Source organism: Anolis carolinensis, chromosome 4, assembly GCF_035594765.1.
Source record: "Anolis carolinensis isolate JA03-04 chromosome 4, rAnoCar3.1.pri, whole genome shotgun sequence".
NCBI lineage: Eukaryota > Metazoa > Chordata > Lepidosauria > Squamata > Dactyloidae > Anolis > Anolis carolinensis.
This window is the reverse complement of record NC_085844.1, coordinates 130,035,388-130,054,807: the sequence shown is the minus strand read 5'-3', so window position 1 is coordinate 130,054,807 and position 19,420 is coordinate 130,035,388. Positions and strand designations below refer to the sequence as shown.

The 19,420-nt window shown below is 38.3% G+C and overlaps 1 protein-coding gene and 1 long non-coding RNA gene across 10 annotated transcripts in view; one reads left to right on the top strand and one right to left on the bottom strand.

Moving 5' to 3' along the window:
• prrc2c (proline rich coiled-coil 2C) overlaps window positions 1-19,420 on the top strand; it is an 81,843-nt gene that overhangs the window by 30,462 nt on the left and 31,961 nt on the right. For all 9 annotated transcript variants that reach the window (XM_008117819.3, XM_008117817.3, XM_008117815.3 and 6 more), the window contains exons 13-20: window positions 774-934; window positions 3,957-4,197; window positions 5,010-5,223; window positions 8,408-10,768; window positions 12,069-12,265; window positions 12,399-12,553; window positions 15,616-15,964; window positions 17,713-17,798. In XM_008117819.3, coding sequence (XP_008116026.2) covers window positions 774-934; window positions 3,957-4,197; window positions 5,010-5,223; window positions 8,408-10,768; window positions 12,069-12,265; window positions 12,399-12,553; window positions 15,616-15,964; window positions 17,713-17,798 — 3,764 coding nt within the window. The remainder of the gene's footprint in view (window positions 1-773; window positions 935-3,956; window positions 4,198-5,009; window positions 5,224-8,407; window positions 10,769-12,068; window positions 12,266-12,398; window positions 12,554-15,615; window positions 15,965-17,712; window positions 17,799-19,420) is intronic.
• The window catches only part of LOC134298254 (uncharacterized), a 41,386-nt gene that overhangs the window by 2,456 nt on the left and 19,510 nt on the right, over window positions 1-19,420 (bottom strand). The gene's annotated exons all lie outside the window — the stretch shown is intronic.

Here is a 19,420-nt window from a genome sequence, read left to right as displayed (position 1 = left end):
GACCAGGGACCACTCTCCAGCATTAGTATCAAAAGGGTTACGAATCAGTTTTTGGTCAACTATGGATTCAGTTTGGATATTTGGAGTGTTGATTCAGAAAATTGCATTGGATAGACCACATCAGCTCTAGTTTTTGATACAGAACATATGCCATCCAGTAGTCACCATCTGCTCGCCCACAGAAAACCATATTTAATAATCTGAAGCTGATTTCCCCCGCATGTCTCCTGGACCTTATTTTAGGTCTCACGGCCTACAGATTGGGAACCACTGATATAGATGAATCCCACTAATACAGTGGAGTTAGTTTAGTTGAGACTAATGGCAGGATTCAGGCCTTTTTGAATTGTATGGACATCTGTGAACATAGGTATATTTAAAACCACAGCTACGGTCTTGCCTACAATGAAGCAAATGTGATTTAAGTACCCGAATACTCCCTTGGTTTGTGCTGAATGTGTACTGTAACACTTTTCTTAAATTTGAATGATACATATCCCAACAACTGAAGAGGCAAGGTGTTGCTTAAATTGAGATGCTTTAGGTTCTAAATTCTCCCAAAAGTCTTTAAATGAAGTCTTAAAGTATGTTGATACATGTTTGCTTTAAATCCTGGCCATAAGTTAACAGTTTATGGAGATTGCACTTGCTTAATATGGGACTTCTTGTTTAGTGTCATCCAATGGAATGTTTTTTTTAAATGATGAACTGCTTTGCTTGAGCTATATCATATAGAGTTCTACTAGACATGCCTTTCTCCCTTACTTGGACAGAATGTCAGGCTGTTTCCGCTACACAAGAGAGCAATCATAATGAGAGAGAAAGTTTTCATGAAAGCGAGACCGATTCTGGTGCGCACACTCGTCCTGCTCTTTCTTCTGGCTATTCAAAACAGTTTCAGAAATCATTACCACCAAGATTTCAAAGGCAACAGGTAAAATACTAATATGGGGAAGCTAACATTTATACAATTAAATAGCTGGATATGAAATGATACTGCAGCCATGAAGCCTTAGACAGCATAATCATTAGGTAAAAGATTTTATTTGAAGATTTTCGTTGCCGTTAGAAGATAATAAAATTATTAACCTTTATTGTGAGAAGAAACAAATTACTTCAATTAATCTGTAAATCTATTCAGATTTTTGTTGCATTTTCTCTTTTAACAATGATTTGTTATTAGACATAAATATGAAGATTTTCAAATATATCTAAAGTATGGAAATTATGATAAGTCAAACCGACCAACTATTTTCTGTTGTGGAGAGTGCTGAAAAACACGTGCTGTTGTTTGTTGCTCACTCTATTCAAATCCTGTCAATACTGATCACCATGTCTCTTTTTGTTCTCAGTAACTTGGTAAAGAAATAACTAATTCTTTCTGTTTTTCCCATAAACATTCCCATGTTTAGAATAATGTAAACAGTAATCTTAGTCTGGTTTCCCATAATTGCTGAAGTTTAACACTTAGACACGGAAGATCATTCAATTTACTTACTGATAATGGATTCTTGGTACTATCATGACTGCCAGTACTATTAATGGAATCAGAGCGGACAGTGTGTCATTGGACACTGTGTATTTGCCATTGGCTCCACTCCAGGACCACTGATACTGTCCTTTTTCTGTTCCTTATGGTTGAGTTTCACCATGATATGGAATCAATGCTGCCTCCAGTATTGGAACTTTTTAAAGACTAGAGCACTCAACCTTCTAGCCATCCCATAAAGCCCCACTAGAGGGCACAGAGCAGCCCTATGTTACTGCCTCAGGATGCTCAAGAGGCACATCCATCCCTTTTGGTTCCTTCCCTGCAACCTTTGGAAGACATTTCACATTGAAGAATTATGGAGAATTATCGCCAAAGTTCTCATTCCCCCCAGATGATGTTGGCAATATCTTGTTATCTTCACCAACAGAGAACCTGGAACCCTATGTGGATCTCAATTTCTCTCTTGTAAAATCCTTTAAGATAGAGGTCAGGACAAAAATCTGATCCTGCCCATTTCTAAGTAAGCTGATAGCTGTACAAGGTCAAACTGGGCTACATGCTCTTCTTTGCCACCCACTCAGCACAGAATGCCCGTTATAGTGGAAGCTGCCCAAGCAAGCTCCACCTATAGGTCTCTCTTCACTTTACTGAACCAAGAAGGTAGATGCCTCAATCTCTTTGGTTAAAAGTTCTATTCTTTGGCAGCCTTTGCCATCTGGGTAGCAAACTGCCAAACTTACATGATTGGGCTACCAACAATTCTTATGGGAGAAGATACTATCCTCCTCCTATACTCCCAGAGGACTACAAGAATGTGGTGGTCCTCTTCTGTTCATTAAGGTTTTCTTTTAATAGCTAGCTTGTCCCTCTCTACAATGTCTTATCAATTTCTTAATCCTCAAATGGTTTTTTAAAAATATATTCCAATATTTAGATATAATATTTAGATACAATATTTATGGGACTGCCACAATATTCTGGGCCAGTCTTCTGATCTCTCTTTTCATGTGTTTGTTCAAGTCAAAAAAGGCCAATAAGAATGTTTCCTGCTTGAGATCAAGTTGAATTTTCAAAATTTTCTGCATTTTTAATCTTATTATTAGCCAACACGATTCCACCATATTTGGAAACAGTACCAAACTCTTTGGCACATTTCCAAGGTTTGTTGCTGACTCCTTTATACATTTTTGCTACTCTATCTGGTGGCAGGTACCATTTATATATCAATTTAAAAAGTTTTTTTTCTTAAGATATAACAAGTCATATTTTTAATATCTTTGATCAACACTTTCCCATATTCATAAAAGTATGTTATGCCCCACATTGATGACCATATATTCCTTGATTTACTCATCTTTTCATACTATATTCCAACAAGCATTTATAAATTTTTGCAATCAAATGTTTCTCTCCCCTTTTCTAGACAACTTGAATTAGGGACAGAAGTGTTCTGATTCTACTATTTAGATTTTCCAAAATTATTACAGCATTATCTGCAAAGGCTTTGATCATAGATTCTTAAACTCAGTTTTCACCCCCTGCAAGTTTCCTTCTATTCTTACTGCTCTAAACAAAACTTCTAAAGCAAGAATGAAAAATAGTGGTGATAAAGGACATTCTTGTCTTGTCCCTTCTCAATTTTCATATCTTCAGTAAGTTTTCAGTTAAATATCAATCTATCTTTTTGATTAAAATATATAGCTTTAATCTACTTACTACATTTTCACCAAATTTCATGATTTCCAATACTTTCAAAAAGAATATTCAGTTGGAGTTATCAGATGATTTTTCTGTGTCTAAAAAAATTGGGTCTCCTTTCTTTTTATTCTGTGTCTTGTAATATTCAATAATATCTAAAACTGTTCTGATATTTTCTTTCATTCTCCCCACTCCTAGCAAGAAACTATTTTGATCCGTACATAGATATTTTTGAAGGAATTGTTTTAATCTTTTGGTTAAGATAAAGGAGAAGAACAATATTTTAGTGATAATATTGGCCTATACTTTTTAAAATGGGTAAAATATTATCCTCCTTTTGAAATCAGTGCTGTTTGCCTCTTGGCAAGAAATGATACCAAATAGTTGGCTAGAGGCATTCATTGTTCTTTGTAAAAGTTCAACTAATTTTGCTTTAAAATTTTAGTAGAAGTTTGTCAATAATCCATCCAGTTCTGGTGTTTGACCCATCTTTAATTTAGTAATAGTTTCACAATTTCTTCTCTTGTAATTGGTTTGTTCAGTAATTCTTTGAAGCTAGGGATCCAACAGGAAATATGCTTTTAATGCACATGATCCCTTACCTCTTCTAGACTTTAACCTGTATATAAAATGGCTGCTCCTTTTTGGCTAAAATGGTGATTCTTAATAAGTCCTCCAGTGTCTCATTCTCATTTCATCCAATTCATTTCTGACACGATAAAAAAATCACATCAAAAGTAATATTAATATTTGTTTTGTTTTTTAGGAGCAGATGAAACAGCAGCAGTGGCAGCAGCAGCAAGGAGTCATGCCACAGTCTACACCACAGCCTTCTGGTAGCCCTGTTCCACCCCCAGCGCACAGACCACTGTATCAGCCCATGCAGCCACATCCCCCACATTTGGCTTCTGTGGGCTTTGATCCACGATGGCTAATGATGCAGTCATATGTTGATCCACGAATCATATCAGGAAGACCTGCTATGGAGATGCCACCCATGCACCCAGGTACAATTCACACCTGGATTAAAGGGACATCATTAGCTCCCAGCTTTTCTAGCACAAAGCAAATGGTTCACTTTGGCTTCTAAAGCACTAAGTGTTCGGAAACCAAGCTGCCTAAAGTATGGTCTGATCGTATGTTAACCTGCACAGTAACTGAGTTCAGAGCTTTCCTTTGGGTACCCTACATGAAGTTGGGCAAGTGTCAAAGGGGAAATCTCTTTTGTAAGTGCACCATTATTGTGGTATCTATATGGGCTGTTTATTACTGTTGATTAAGTATCACACATCTTCATAAGGGCTTTTAGTAGTTTTATTTTGGTGGGTTTTTTTGCTTCATGGTGCTGTTATTTATGTGTCTCTTTGCACATAAATACTTATAATCAGATAATTCTTTAGAAAGTTAGCTATTGTTGGGTATTGTTTATGATGTTGTAGCTGAATCAGAAAGAATTCTGCCATACATCTGCTAAAACGGATGTGAATCAGGGCAAGGTTATGAGAGAGATTACCCCTATATTGAGGTCATTTCATCATAGTAGGAAAAATAATTGAAATTCTAGAGTTGCAGACATTGTTGTGGTTGACCTTTAGAATAGCTGTGGTCTTCGTTTTCATTCTGGTGGTGGTATATAGCTAGCCTACAGTAATGAAAACTTCAAGGTCTTTGGTAGAACTCCTTCACAACAACATGTATTTGTGAAAACTGCAAAAGTTCATAAATTTTATAAATGTATCGTACAAAAAATTTAAGATGTATGTTTTTTAAATTTCTTTAATAAGATGTTAGGTTTAATATTTGAATATTTTCTTTACAGGAATTATAACTCCTAAGCCACTTCTGAGAAGGGATCAGGTAGAAGGAGCAGGAACTGGTTCAGATTCTTTTGATCATGTCACTCGACCAGCAAGGGAAAATACTATACCACAATCGGAGCCACACATGATGTGGGGATCAGATTCCTACCCTCACACAGAGCCTCCAGAGACTTCTGCACTACCAAACCTCCTAGAAGAATCTGAAGATACAAGGTAAACTATGGGATTAGTTTGTCATATGCACTTAAGTTTTTTCTGCGCTGTCCATTAACATCTTGGGCATTTCAATCATAGCTGTCATTTCCCATATTGTAAAAAATAATGCATTTCTTTTTATAATATTTTAAATTGTTTCTTAGAAACAAGTGCATGAGCCTGCACATTTGCTTGTCTTTGTCTGCTAACTGGTAAATAGAAACTCAAAAGAATGATGCAATTCCTGGTTCATTCAGTTATGACTGATCTAATACATAATTAAACTCTCCCTCGATCCCTTGGACCATTGTAACCACAGACCATTGTCTAACTTTTATTTTTTGGGCAAGGTGATTTAGGTCCTTTCTAAACAATTCCAGATTATCTGCTTTGTACTGAATTATATGACAGTGTAGAGTCATATAATCCAGTTCAAAGCAGATAATGTGGATTATCTGCTTTGATAATCTGGATTATATGGCAGTGTAGAAGGGGCCTGATAAGGCAATTACCTCCAACTCCAGATAGTTTTCAATGACACAAACTTCCTAGACCCATTTCAAACCAGTTTCAAACAGATTACGGAGTTGAGACTGCTATGGTCGCCTTACTGATCTCCATCTTAATACTGACAGGGAGAAGGGTGGCCCTGCTGGTGCTTCTAGACTTCTCAACGGCATTTGATACCATCAACTATGGTGTCCTTCTGGAACACCTGATTAGAAGTACTATGTTGCAGTAGTTCCAGTCGTACTTCCCAAGTGGATTCCTCAGATGATGGTACTTAGTCCTCAAAAAAGGAGCTGTTATGTGGCATCCCACAATGGGCCATTCTGTTCACAATGCTTTTTAACATTTATGTGAAACACACTGGATGAGGTAATCCATAGGCATGAGGTGGGGTGTTATCAGTATGTTGATGACACCCAAATATATTTCTCCATGCCTTCAAAAACAGCCTTAGCTAAGGACAGCATATTTCCTCTGAATTAATGTTTGAAGGAGGTAATGGGCTGGATGAGGAAAAACAAATTGAAACTGTATCCAGACAAGATACAGGTGCTTGCCATCAGGGGTCCTAACCTAGATATGGAGTTATGTCAATCATGAATACCCTCCGGTGGCCTAGGGGATAAAAGCATTGTGACTTGACGGTTGGGTTGCTGACCTGAAGACTGCCAGGTTCGAATTCCACCCGGGGAGAGCGTGGATGAGCTCCCTCTATCAGCTCCAGCTCCATGTGGGGACATGAGAGAAGCCTCCCACAAGGATGGTAAAACATCAAAACATCCGGGCGTCCCCTGGGCAACGTCCTTGCAGACGGCCAATTCTCTCACTCCAGAAGCAACTCCGGTTGCTCCTGACACACACACAAAAAAGCGGTACACTCCCTCCGAAAGAGTGTGTTTTCAGCTTGGGAGTGCTTCTGGTTCAGTCTCTCCAAAAGTCAGTCCAAATAGATTCAACAGTGAGGAGTGCTTACTATCAGCCTCGGCTGATACGCCAGCTGCGCCCCTTCCTAGATTTGGAGGAACTAAAGATGGTGCTGCATGCACTGGTAACCTCAAGGTTGGACTTCTGCAGTGTGCTACCTTTGTACCAAGTTCAGAACCTCTAAATGGTTCAAAATACAGCCGCCAGATTGGTTACAGGAACATCCAGGAGTGAGCATATTACACACTAACATCACTCTACTTGTTGCCTATTAGTTTCTGGGCAAACCACAAGGTGTTGGTTTTGACCTTTAAAACCCTACATGGTTTGGGCCCAGGTTACCTACAGAATCACCTTTTTCCAATATAGTTCACCCCAAACGCTTTGGTCCACTGGGGAGACGGGTACTCCAGCCTGCCAGAATCCAATTGGCAACCATTATCCAGAGGACCTTTTCATCTGCTGCTCTAAGATTGTGGAACGACCTGCTAAAAGAGCTGAAGATCTATCTCTTCCAGCAGGCGTACTTAGTCAATTTTAATTTGTGAATTTTAACCTGCATTTTACCTGTGTGTTTCTTGTTACATATATTTAATAGTGTTTTGTTTTATCTCTCTGTTTCAACCCTGTTGTAGCCTGCCTCAGGCTACAAGGAGAGGCGGGTAATACATTATTATTGACACAACAACATTGTATGACACAGCAAACAAGATAGATATGCTGGATTTCGTATCACAAAATCACAAGTCGAATACTTCCCAAGTGTCTAGGACTGTGTGATGTATTTTCAGATGATGCACACAGATCCCAGTAGGGTGGCCTTTTGCAGTTGGCAGATCGTAATATTGTCAATGTCTATTGTTTCCAAATGCTGGCTGAGACCTTTTGGCACGGCACCCAGTGTGCCGATCACCACCGGGACCACCTGTACTGGTTTCTGCCAGAGTCTTTGAAGTTCAATCTTGAGGTCCTGATAGCGGCTGAGTTTTTCTTGTTGTTTTTCGTCAATGCGACTGTCACCTGGGATGGCTACATCAATTATCCAAACCTTTTTCTTTTGCACAACTGTGAGGTCTGGTGTGTTGTGTTCCAGAACTTTGTCAGTCTGGATTCGGAAGTCCCACAGTATCTTTGCGTGCTCATTTTCCTATTATTATTGTTGTTGTTATTATTATTATTATTATTATTATTATTATTATTATTATGACCAATGGGTGGACTAGCACACAAAAAGGGAAATTGTTAAGTTTCATATCTTATTTGTCACAACTAATTTGAACCTGAATGTTTACTAAATCCTCTATTAGCCATGGATGTCATGGCTATCTATGAAAGGTTCATTATAATCATTAACAAGACAGATTCTGTAAAGATGGAACAAAATTATATTCTTACAGTATTTGCATATTAAAATTACTGAACTAGTAACTTTACCAATCATTCCAGTACTTTATGAATATCTATCTGCTGAGCTGATTATGAGATTTCTCATTGAATTTGGAGGTTTTTAATGGTACTTGATTCCACAGTTATTTATTTCATTGTACTGAAGTTAAATGTTGTAATCAATATTTAAGTATCTGTTATGGAAGTGCATATCAATGTACTGGTCCTATGTGCTAAACATCTCCTGGAATTGGTCTTTTAACTGAATTCAGAATAGCTGTCATCCAAACATATAGTAACTTCCCCTAATTGTATTTTAATATATTCCAAGATGTGGAACTATTGATAAGGTTTTCACTGAATGTATCTTGCTTGCTTCTAGGCCCAGAGCAGTTCTGGATCAAGAACAAATGCCTATTCAAGTAGTTTACTCAGAACAGAGTCAGTTGGACTCCCACACAAAGACAGATTGTTTCAAAGAACCTGGTAAAGTAAATGTACCAAAGTCCTCAGAAGAACCTTCTTGCCAAACTGACACACTCACTCCGTCAATCGACTTTGAAGCAACTGTTGAAAATGTCTTGCAAATCTCCCAGGAGGAGCAAGTGTCTAAAGAAGAGAATAATTCTTTCCCGAGGAAGAGCTTTTCTTATGAGTCTAGCCATTCTTTGAAGTCAGAAGAGCAAGATATTGATATACTGGCAAATGTTATCAAAGCAAACAGCAGGCATATTGAGCCCAAAGAAGCAATAGTTGAAAGAGTGGATAACAAACTGAAAAAAGAAGGATTTACCAGTAATAGATTGTCAGAAGGCCCCAAACTGGAAAAACCTTTCAAACCTAAATCTGAAACTCGGTGGGGTCCAAGACCAGGTTATGGCAGAAGAGAGGATGGTAGTGATAGGCCAGTAAGAAGATCTGGTCCTATTAAAAAGCCCATCCTTCGAGATATGAAAGAAGAGCGTGAACAACGAGAAGAACGTGAGCAGAAAAGAGAAAGAGGAGGGGGGAAACTGACAAATGAGAGATTTAACAAGAATGAGAAAAGGGAACAAGCTCCACTGCCATCTCTTAGGTTAGAACCGGAGAAGACTATTACAGGTGACAAAAAGGCATTGCAAGGCACACCACAAACTTCAGAATCTGCAAACAGTTCGATGGAGTCTGGAACTACAGTTGCACCTTCTGGGCAGCAGTCCCCTGTTGTCCAGGAATCAACAGTGATAGCACCTGTGGTGCAACATCCCACTACAACCCAAGCACCCCCACCTGCAGTTCCACAACCACCTAGTCCACAAATTGCAGTTGAACCCCCATCTCTTACTGTCCAACAGTTACCTGTTCATCACTCTGTCAATGCAGTGAAGGAAGAAAAACAGCCAGAGAAAGTAATCAACAAAGAAAAACCTGCCGAGAGACCTCATATAGAAACCAGACCTGTGAAAAGAGAATCTGGGTTGCCTCCCAGAACATACTGGAAAGAAGCTAGAGATAGAGACTGGTTCCCAGATCAGGGATACAGAGGTAGAGGACGTGGCGAGTATTATTCTAGGGGCCGCAGCTATAGAGGTTCTTATGGAGGCAGGGGTAGAGGTGGTAGAGGACACAACAGAGACTATCCACATTACAGAGACCCCAAGCCCAGAGTGGAGCATGTGCCTTCTGGTCCTCTCAGACAGAGAGAAGAGAGTGAAACTCGTAGTGAGAGCTCTGATTTTGAAGTAGTTCCTAAACGGCGAAGGCAGAGAGGCTCAGAAACTGATTCTGACAGTGAAGTACATGAAAGTGACACCCTTCTTTCAGACAAAGACAGTTTAAGCAAAAGTAAACATCCCAAAAGAGATGAAAAAGCCGATGTCAAAAAGCCTGCAAAAACCTTACTATCTTTCAAACCTGAAAATAATGTTCAAGAGGAAAGTAGAATTCTAGATAAAACTTATGGGAAGGATGATGAGAATAAGCCCAAACCAGGTTTTCTTCCTAAAGGAGAACCTTCTCGATTTGGAAGAGGAGGAATGTTTAGACGTGGGAGTAGAGAGCCAGTTAGCCGTCCATCTCGGGCATCTACTCTTAGGAAACCAGGATACAGAGAGAATCAGTGGAACTCCAGACAAACAGAAATCACCAAAGCTGAAGATATAGACTCACAAGGAAGGCATGGACATTGTGGTTCTATACCTCTAGACAAAAGACAACCCATAAAGTTTGAAAGGAAATTCGATCCTACTAGGGAAAGGCCTCGGAGACAAAGGCCGGCGAGACCTCCCAGACAAGATAAACCACCACGCTTTAGACGTCTAAAGGAAAGAGAGGCAGCATCAAAAATAAATGAAGCCACAACTAGTTCATCATCAAGTGCTGTGGTGAGCAATGCTCTTAGTGAACAGCCAAACACTACGTTGGATATTTCAGGAATCAAGACACCAGACCTATCCAATCAGAACTCTTCAGACCAGGCAAATGAAGAATGGGAAACTGCTTCAGAAAGCAGTGATTTCAATGAGAGGCGTGAAAGAGATGAGAAGAAATTAGCAGATGTCATGGCACAGGTAACTGTTAAAGCTGGAGAAAGTACGTTAACTCCCAAAAGAGAAATTGCCAAGAGAAGTTTTTCCAGTCAGCGACCAGGGATAGATCGGCAGAACCGTCGTGGCAATAGTGGACCACCCAAATCTGGACGTAACTTTTCAGGACCAAGAAATGATAGGAGAAGTGGTCCTCCAACAAGAAGTGGGAAAAAAGGGTAAGTCTGTTTCTTACCAGAAAGCTAATGCAGAAGATCAGATTACAAAAAAATCCCACAACATCCTATTGTCTGCTTAGATCACTGGTTTTAAGAGGAGATGTAGTTAATTAAGAAAGCAGAATACAGCCATGGTTTGTCTGTTCAGGACTTAAATCCTTTATGGTGGGAGGCCAATTTTGGGAAATATATTGACATGAGTGGGCCAAAAACCAAAGGTGGCTAAAGATACAGCACCCTTTTTCAGTCTGTTTCTTTCCCCTTCTCCCTCAGTGTCACCCATCCCTCCTAACATACTGCCAGAAGACTGAGAAACCTGAACTTGCAGAAGATTCTTAAAACAGGTTATCCAGTCATGAAGTAGATAATGGTTTGAGATAATTATGTTAGCATGTTATTTTTTGAAAGAAAGGGGAAATAAAAACTTATCTCTGAAATCCAAACTTTGAAATAACAAAAGAAAGCATAACATATATATTGGATACATATTTCCCTTGTAATTGTTTTCCAGAAAATTTTATAATAGTATTTATAGTTTAACAAATCAGATGGATTTTGGTTTGCACTAGCAGTTCAGTATAGCTAGGTTAAAAGCATTTTTTCTAATATGTGTAACCTGTGAGTGCATTTCTTAAATAGTGGCTTTTCCTTTTTTTAAAAAAAAATGAGATTTCCAAATATATACAACTGTTTAGAACAGGACATAATAAAGTAAAACGATATTTAAAAAAGAAAGAAAAGAGAATGCGAAAAATAAGGGATAAGATAAGTCTTCTCCACAGTGGTTTTAACTCCTGTTACCCTAGGAAACCTCAATAATTGTCTTATAAAATATTATTTTTCTATGAAGTACAATGTCAATAATCTAAATAAAAAGGCATATTGTCGTATATGTCTTATTTACAGGAAGTCAATGTAACAGTTATGTGTATACCTATTAAATAGTTGAAGGGTATTAGTAAACTTAACCATCCTTCAACTGTTCCTATTAAATCCCCCATCACGTTGCCTGTCAGTGATGGTAATAAGGACTTTACAGCCCTTATTAGCATCATAGCCAGAAGTTAACATTGCCAAGTGGTATCGTTATGCACTTTCCAAGTTGTTTCTGACCTGTGGCAACCCTAAGGCAAATCTATCACAGTGTTTCCTCGACAAGATTTGTGAAGAAGTTAAGAAAGGCTTAAACTTTCTTAAACTCTAGTAGTGTTCAATTTTGTTTTGTTTCCCTCCTACCATTACTATGCTGCTATGCTGCTAATAAAGTTTTGTTCCCTGATTTATTTTTGTGGTACTACAGACCATTTGAAGAACAGACACCAGTAATGATTAACGCTGAGCTAGTCAACAACAGTTTGCATCAGGAAGAAAGTACTGCTGCATTAAAAGGTTCTAAAGATTCCAACAACAAGAAGCGAGAAGAACCCAAAGCTGGTCCAAAGAAGCCCAAGGAGAAAGTGGATGCAATCTCACAGTTTGACCTTAATAACTATGCAAGTAAGTGCTGAAGTTCTCAGGATTTTTGAAGCTAGAATAGTAGCAATTGCCCAAACCAATTTTATGAGTATAACATTGATTTATATAAAAGTTAACTTTAAATCTAACTAAAATTTCTATCCTTTTTGTCTAGGTGTTGTCATTATTGATGACCATCCTGAGGTAACAGTAGTTGAGGATTCCCAGTCCAATTTGAATAATGATGGTTTTACTGAAGTAGTATCAAAAAAGCAACAAAAACGCTTGCAAGATGAGGAACGAAGAAAGAAAGAGGAACAAACAGTACAGGTTTAACTTTCATGTATATTATCACTTTGTAAAGATTGTCTTTTTCTACAGAATAATAGATTTTAGTCATTTCTCATTTTTCAGGAAGCAAAGAAGTAGCCATCCATGTATAACGTAATTCCTCTGGGTAGCCAAGCTAGGCTGGGCCTCATGATTTAAGCTTTTTTTTCTTTCAGAAGAGTCTTATTCCTCCCCAGCATTTCTTCCCTACTGCTTTAGCTTCACTTCTCAGCCTCGTCAACCTTTAGTTTACTCTTTCCCCTCTTCTCTCCCCTTATTTGTCTTAGGCTCTCCTGTGTTTCATAATACAGTACTTCTATTGGCTATGGAATTTTTATTTCTGTTTTTTGTTTTACATTATACACTATAATCTCACAGTGAGGAGGAACTTTAGGCCTCTCTTGTAGATGTACCTGTCACTGCTTTCATATCCATCTAGGCGTTGCAGGGCTACAATAGCAAGAAGATCCGTATTACATGTAATTGTATCTTACAGATGAGCTACTTCCTTGTTATGAGAGCTTTTGACAAGGAGTCATTAAAATCTATTTTGAGTGAAGCAGAGCATTCAAAAATCCATATAGGTTTTCATAAGAAAGACAGGAAACACACTTGCAAATGCAACAAATAGTCAGTGGACTTGATTTAACTCAAGCATGCTTAGTGGGGTTTGCTTCCATTCCAGAACAAGATTGCTGTTTTAAGCACTTGGCTTTACTACATCTGAAGCATTCTCTGACAATGTTCCAGGCTTACAGGTTCAGACAATATACCTCAGGGATTTGACCAGGGAACTCACCATAAGCATGTTGGAGTCAGTAGCGCACTGCCTATCTATATATCACACTGTTTTGTACCTGCAGAATACACAATGTAATGTAAACTGAATGAAGCATTGTGCCATTAGTCTGACATTAGTATACTTTAACTCATTCTAGAAAACCACCACATGTCTTCCAAGTGGTTACAAAAATGTTTATGTCATTTGCCAAGCAAGGACACAATCCAAATGGTATTCTTTTGCATGTGAGCAAAGAGGCATATTGAGTTTCAACAGAATGAGCCTTTAAACATTCTGTCTGCAAAAAAAAAAAAAAAAAAAAGCCTTGCATGATGTAACTCTAACTGTAAAACTGTATAATATGGTGTAGTAGTTTGATCATTGGACTACGAATTTGGATACCATTGGTAAGCATCCTTTGGGTTTGGCCAGTTAACCAATTCCCAAACCACTTAATAGTAATTGTCTAGCCTATATTTTACTAGTTCGTTTGCAAAAAAAAATCATGAGGAACTTAAGGCCTTATTGAAATCAAGATATGCTATATCCACAGCATTCCCTTCATCTACCAATGGATAGCACATGGAATGCTATTTATTTACCAAAGAGATACCAGATTTCATCAACATTGACCGTGTATCACTCCCTTTACATATTTTGCTTTACTTGAAAACTTTTCTAATAGTGAAGGGACTAGGGCCTGAGATGGAAAACTACCAGCTAGGACTAAGGTACTTCGAGTGGAAAATTAACCGCTAAAGCAGAGACCGCAGACAAGGGGAAAGTTCAGAAGGGAAATGCCTAGTAACAAGCAGGCGCAGGCGGGTGGGGGGGGGCACAGGAGGGAAATCTGCTGCCGAGAAAAAGCAGGCGCAGGAATACTGACAAGAACTGGTGCCAGAAGGGAACAAAAGGAAGAGAGAGAGATAAGGCACAAATTGGAAAAAACAGTCTGTGTGCATGCTCAAGGTGTTGACCATAAAACTGAGCTGCATCTCAGTCCTTGTTCACCCAGCAGGGTGATTTGATCAGATAAACCTGTTGAATCTCCTTGCCTTCAGTGTCTGATTGAACAACAACCCTGGAGGTTTGGGCTACTTGATAATAGAGGGACATGGCAATTTGCTGCAACAATAGGACTATTATCCAAATTCTGTTTAGCCGATTACACTTAAGTCCATTTAAAATTTTACATATCTGGTCTGTTTCAATACTAGCTAGCTGCAGCAAAGAAGTCAGAAATGGGAATCTGTGTAATTTCACACTTCCAGCAGGCATTTACAAGAATCCCAATCTTGGCTAAACCTCTATTGGTGTTGCAGCCACCTTAACTGACCTCACTGTTAGTATTCTAATAATAATAACAAGTGTACCATGCCCTAAATAGTTGTTGTCAACAATCAGACACTCACACTACCATTAAAATATTTCTTTTCTTATTATTATTGTTTTGTGAGCTCTTTGAGTTGGGAGCAGATTCGGGTAGAATTAATTTGGTGTTTCTAGAATTGTAAGGTAACTTTGTGTGAAATTCTGTTAAACCTCGTCCACTTGGATTAAAAGAATATTTATGTTAAGTGTTCTTTGGATAGGATATAATGGGAATTGACCCCAAATATCTAGTGGAGCTCCCAATGGCACAGCATGTTAAAGTGCTGAGCTGCTGGAACTTATGGAGCAAAAGGTTGCAGGTTTGAATCCAGGGAACAGAGTGAGCGCCTGCTGTTAGCCCCAGCTTCTGCCAATCTAGCAATTCGAAAACATACAGATGTGAGTAGATCAATAGGTACCGCTCTGGTGGGAAGGTAACAGCGCTCCATGCATTAATGCCGGCCACATGATCTTGGAAGTGTCTATGGACAACACCGATTCTTCGGCTTAGAAATGGAGATGAGCACCAACCTCCAGAGTCAGACATGACTGGACTTAATGTCAAGGGAAAACATTTAGTATCTAGTGATAGTAGCTTTGTTGACATTGAAAATAGGGATTGTACTTTGTAGCTAGCAGTACGTAATTTCTAGCTAGCCTTCCTATATTTAGGGCATAGCTCAGTAATGGAACACATGTTTCGATTGGAGAAAGCCCTGTTCTTAATTTCTAGTATGGGCAAGGGAAGAGTTCTGCCTTTGGGAGCCATTGCTATTCAGTGTTCAAGTCTGACTCTGCACAAGGCATCTCTGTCTATATTCGCATGGCAGTGGATACTAGCTTCTGAGCAGAATTTAGGCTGCTGGTGATTACTTTTGAAGTGTATCCTAACTTTCTTTCTTATCTTTAGGTTTGGACAAAGAAGAGTTCAAATGAAAAAGGAAGATGTTCAAATTCCAAGCTGCCACCCAGGTTTGCCAAGAAACAACAGCAAGCAGCTGCAGCCGCAGCTGCAGCTGCCCAACAGGTTCAAGCACAGCCACAGCCACAGCCACAGATACCATTACAGTGTGTATCTCAGGTTCCAAGTCCACAGGCTACAGTTCAGCCGCAAACACAGGCAACCTGTCCAGTGAGCAACAGCACAGAATACACTGCAATAAGCAAAAGTCTGCAGGATACATCTTCTCATGTAGGAACGGAACTGTGGGATAATAAAGTTCCAGCTACAACAGTTCTTGGTGATATCTCTAAAAAATGTAAGGCTTCTTTTCTTACTTGTGCAGGCATGCAAGACAACATAACATAAATGTGAACATAACCATGAAATGCCTGAAGCCTTGGAGAACTTAAATATTTTTCCTCAGTTAAACCTTTAGATATTGGAACTATGACATAAAGAATCAGTTGTGATGTAAAGTGATAGTTTGTCCAAAATTGAAGAGCTATAAATATCCTCCAAATGGCAACTAATATCGCTCCTACCATCCTGAGCATTGTATATACAGTAGAGTCTCACTTATCCAAGCTAAACGGGCCAGCAGAAGCTTGGATAAGCGAATATCTTGGATAATAAGGAGGGATTAAGGAAAAGCCTATTAAAAATCAAATTAGGTTATGATTTTACAAATTAAGCACCAAAACATCATGTTATACAACAAATTTGACAGAAAAAGCAGTTCAATACACAGTAATGTTATGTTGTAATTACTGTATTTACAACTTTAGCACCAAAATATCATGATATATTGAAAACATTGACTACAAAAATGGCTTGGATTATCCAGAGGCTTGGATAAGCGAGGCTTGGATGAGTGAGACTCTACTGTACTTAACAATAGGAATGCTTCTTTTTAGTTAGTTAGTTTTCTACTTGCTTTTCTTCTGAAGAAATCTCAAAATGCAGTGAGATTTATTTGCTGCTTTGGTACATACCATCTGTATTACTTCCTGAGCAACTCTGGCCTTAATTCCATGCATTTCTGGGCTAATTCAAGGAAACTTGGTCAGATTGTAGGTTCCATTCTGAAGTACGGTAATATGTTTAGAGTCTGCACTCCACATTGGCAGCGAACCCACGTGAAAGTAAAAACCACAAATACAGAACTTTTTTTTACATGAGATAACGCTTCTATATGAATTTTTAGGTCTTCCAGCGTGACACTATTGTCTGATTCCTCTGGAAGCTGAACATAGAATCATATTGGAGGGCCTAGAGATTCCCAGAGAGGTATTCTCTCTGGAAATCTGTAGGTCCTCCAGTGTGATTAGAAGAAGCTGACCTCTACTGGACTCACACTGGAGGACTTCATAGAGATTTCTAGAGAGAACATTTTAAATAAAATCTAAGAATAATCTTCAAAATCAAAACTACAAATGATGATTGGACTGTATTTGCTTTTCCCACAAGTGCTAGGCTCTTCATTGTCTGGCTTATTTGCATTGCACTGTTGGAGGAGTATGGAAAGATGAAGATGCTCAGCTCCTAACATATTTATCTGTGTCTGTAATGCTTCCTCCCTATGCAGATAATTAGTTCTATTTCCCTGTTATACAAAATAGAGATCTATAGCTAGTTAGGACACTATGTGATTTCTGTAAGTGAAAGTTGCTGTTGCTTTACATATAATGCTTTTATTAGTACAGTAGAGTCTCACTTATCCAAGCTAAACGGGCCGGCAGAAGCTTGGATAAGCGAATAACTTGGATAATAAGGAGGGATTAAGGAAAAGCCTATTAAACATCAAATTAGGTTATGATTTTACAAATTAAGCACCAAAACATCCTGTTATACAACAAATTGGACAGAAAAGGTAGTTCAATACGCAGTAATGTTATGATGTAATTACTGTATTTACGAATTTAGCACCAAAATATCATGATATATTGAAAACATTGACTACAAAATTGGCTTGGATTATCCAGAGGCTTGGATAAGCGAGGCTTGGATTAGTGAGACTCTACTGTAAATGTTTTTCTAACATGCTTTCATTTTCTGGACTTTCAGTGGGACCCATTAGTCCTCCACAGCCTCCTTCAGTAAGTGCATGGAACAAACCTTTGACATCATTTGGATCACCTACATCTTCAGAAGTAAGTAATATATGAAAAACAAACGGGTTAAAGCATATTTTCACTGTTTACACTATGTGGCACAATTTTTGTTCCTGGGTTATAAATGGCATTTCCTAATTGGCACTATCATAAAAATATTGAAGTTTTATAAACAGCAAAAACTTTGTTTTTGAGGGACATTCTGCAGTACATTTTGCTATAGTTTTTCAGTGAATATCTCAAGAGAGTCTCAACAAATTCAACATAGTTTGTGGCTGCCACAAAACAAAGTTTCTGGAGTAGTAGAACAACAGTTTTCAAATTATGTACCACACAATTAAATGGAAATAACACTTTCAAACCAGGAACATAATTTTTTTCAAATTTTGTTCCATTGTGAATTGAAAGAGATTGGAACGGGAAAGGGGAAATTAAAATGTGTCTCTATTTGAGCTATCTTGATTGGGCAACCACTGGGTGGCAAAATGCTCAGTGAGCATGTACTACATCATCATTTGTTTTGTTTTAAAAAGCCCAGTTGGCCTTCTGCAGGGAATACACTAAAAATACAAATATAACACCATTTAATATGTTAACAAGGACAAAATTAATTCTCTAAAAACATATAGATTACACTATTCTATGAGGGTTCTTCAAAAAAAAAAACCCTGCACACTTAAAAAAATTCTATCAAGAATTTCAAAAACAAATCACGGTACATCACATACATAGTCACCTTCCTTTATGACTATTCCCCAGCATCATATCAACTTTTTAATGCCATCCACAAAAAAATGCTTTTGTTTAAGTACATAACCACTGATGCACCACTGCTTTCACACTTTCCAAAAAAATTGACCATTGAGCAAAGAGAACTAAATACTTTTGAGTGTGTATTATAGTGTAATCTGTATATTTTAGAGAATATACTGTATTTACTAGAGTATAATGCACCATCAAATCTAATGCACATCTCAGTTTTCAAAACCCTAAAACAAAACAAAAAAGAATTTGCTGCTGCTAAAAGTGCACTCTTTGTAATTTAAAACACCAAAGCTTCCAGGAATGGGGGAAAAAAATCCTTGGGTGCATCTATGCTTGGTTTAGTGCTATGGTGCCATTGGGACTGCAGTTTCCCAAGGTCTTGGGCCTTCTCTGCCAAAGAATGCTGATGCCTCACTGAACTAAAAATCCCAGTATTGCATAGTATTGAGCCATGACAACTAAATTAGACATGATGCCCCTCAAATAGGAGCCCTCTTTCTTTGGCTCAACACTAAGAGTACCGTATTATGTGAATCTAATGCACACCCTAATTTTGGCTAGGTATTTTAGCACAAAAAGGTGAAATTAGATTTGAGTAAATAGAATAATTAATTTAATGTTGTTCTTACTAATGTATTCAATGGGGTTATATTTGTATTTTTAGTACATTCCTGGAGGAAGACCAACTGGACTTTTTAAAACCTCAAATGACCATCTATTCATTCATTGAGCTTTTTGTCTCCTAATTTACTTTTTTATTCCCATTTGTCCCAGTGTCATAGCCATTGCATCGTTAATCCAAAATGCAGGGTAGTCACAGCAAAACTAAGCACTGAGTTGGCTCCATTCCAAGCTGCAGCTGTTCATCTCTCCCCCCCCCCCCCTTCATGTTTTCT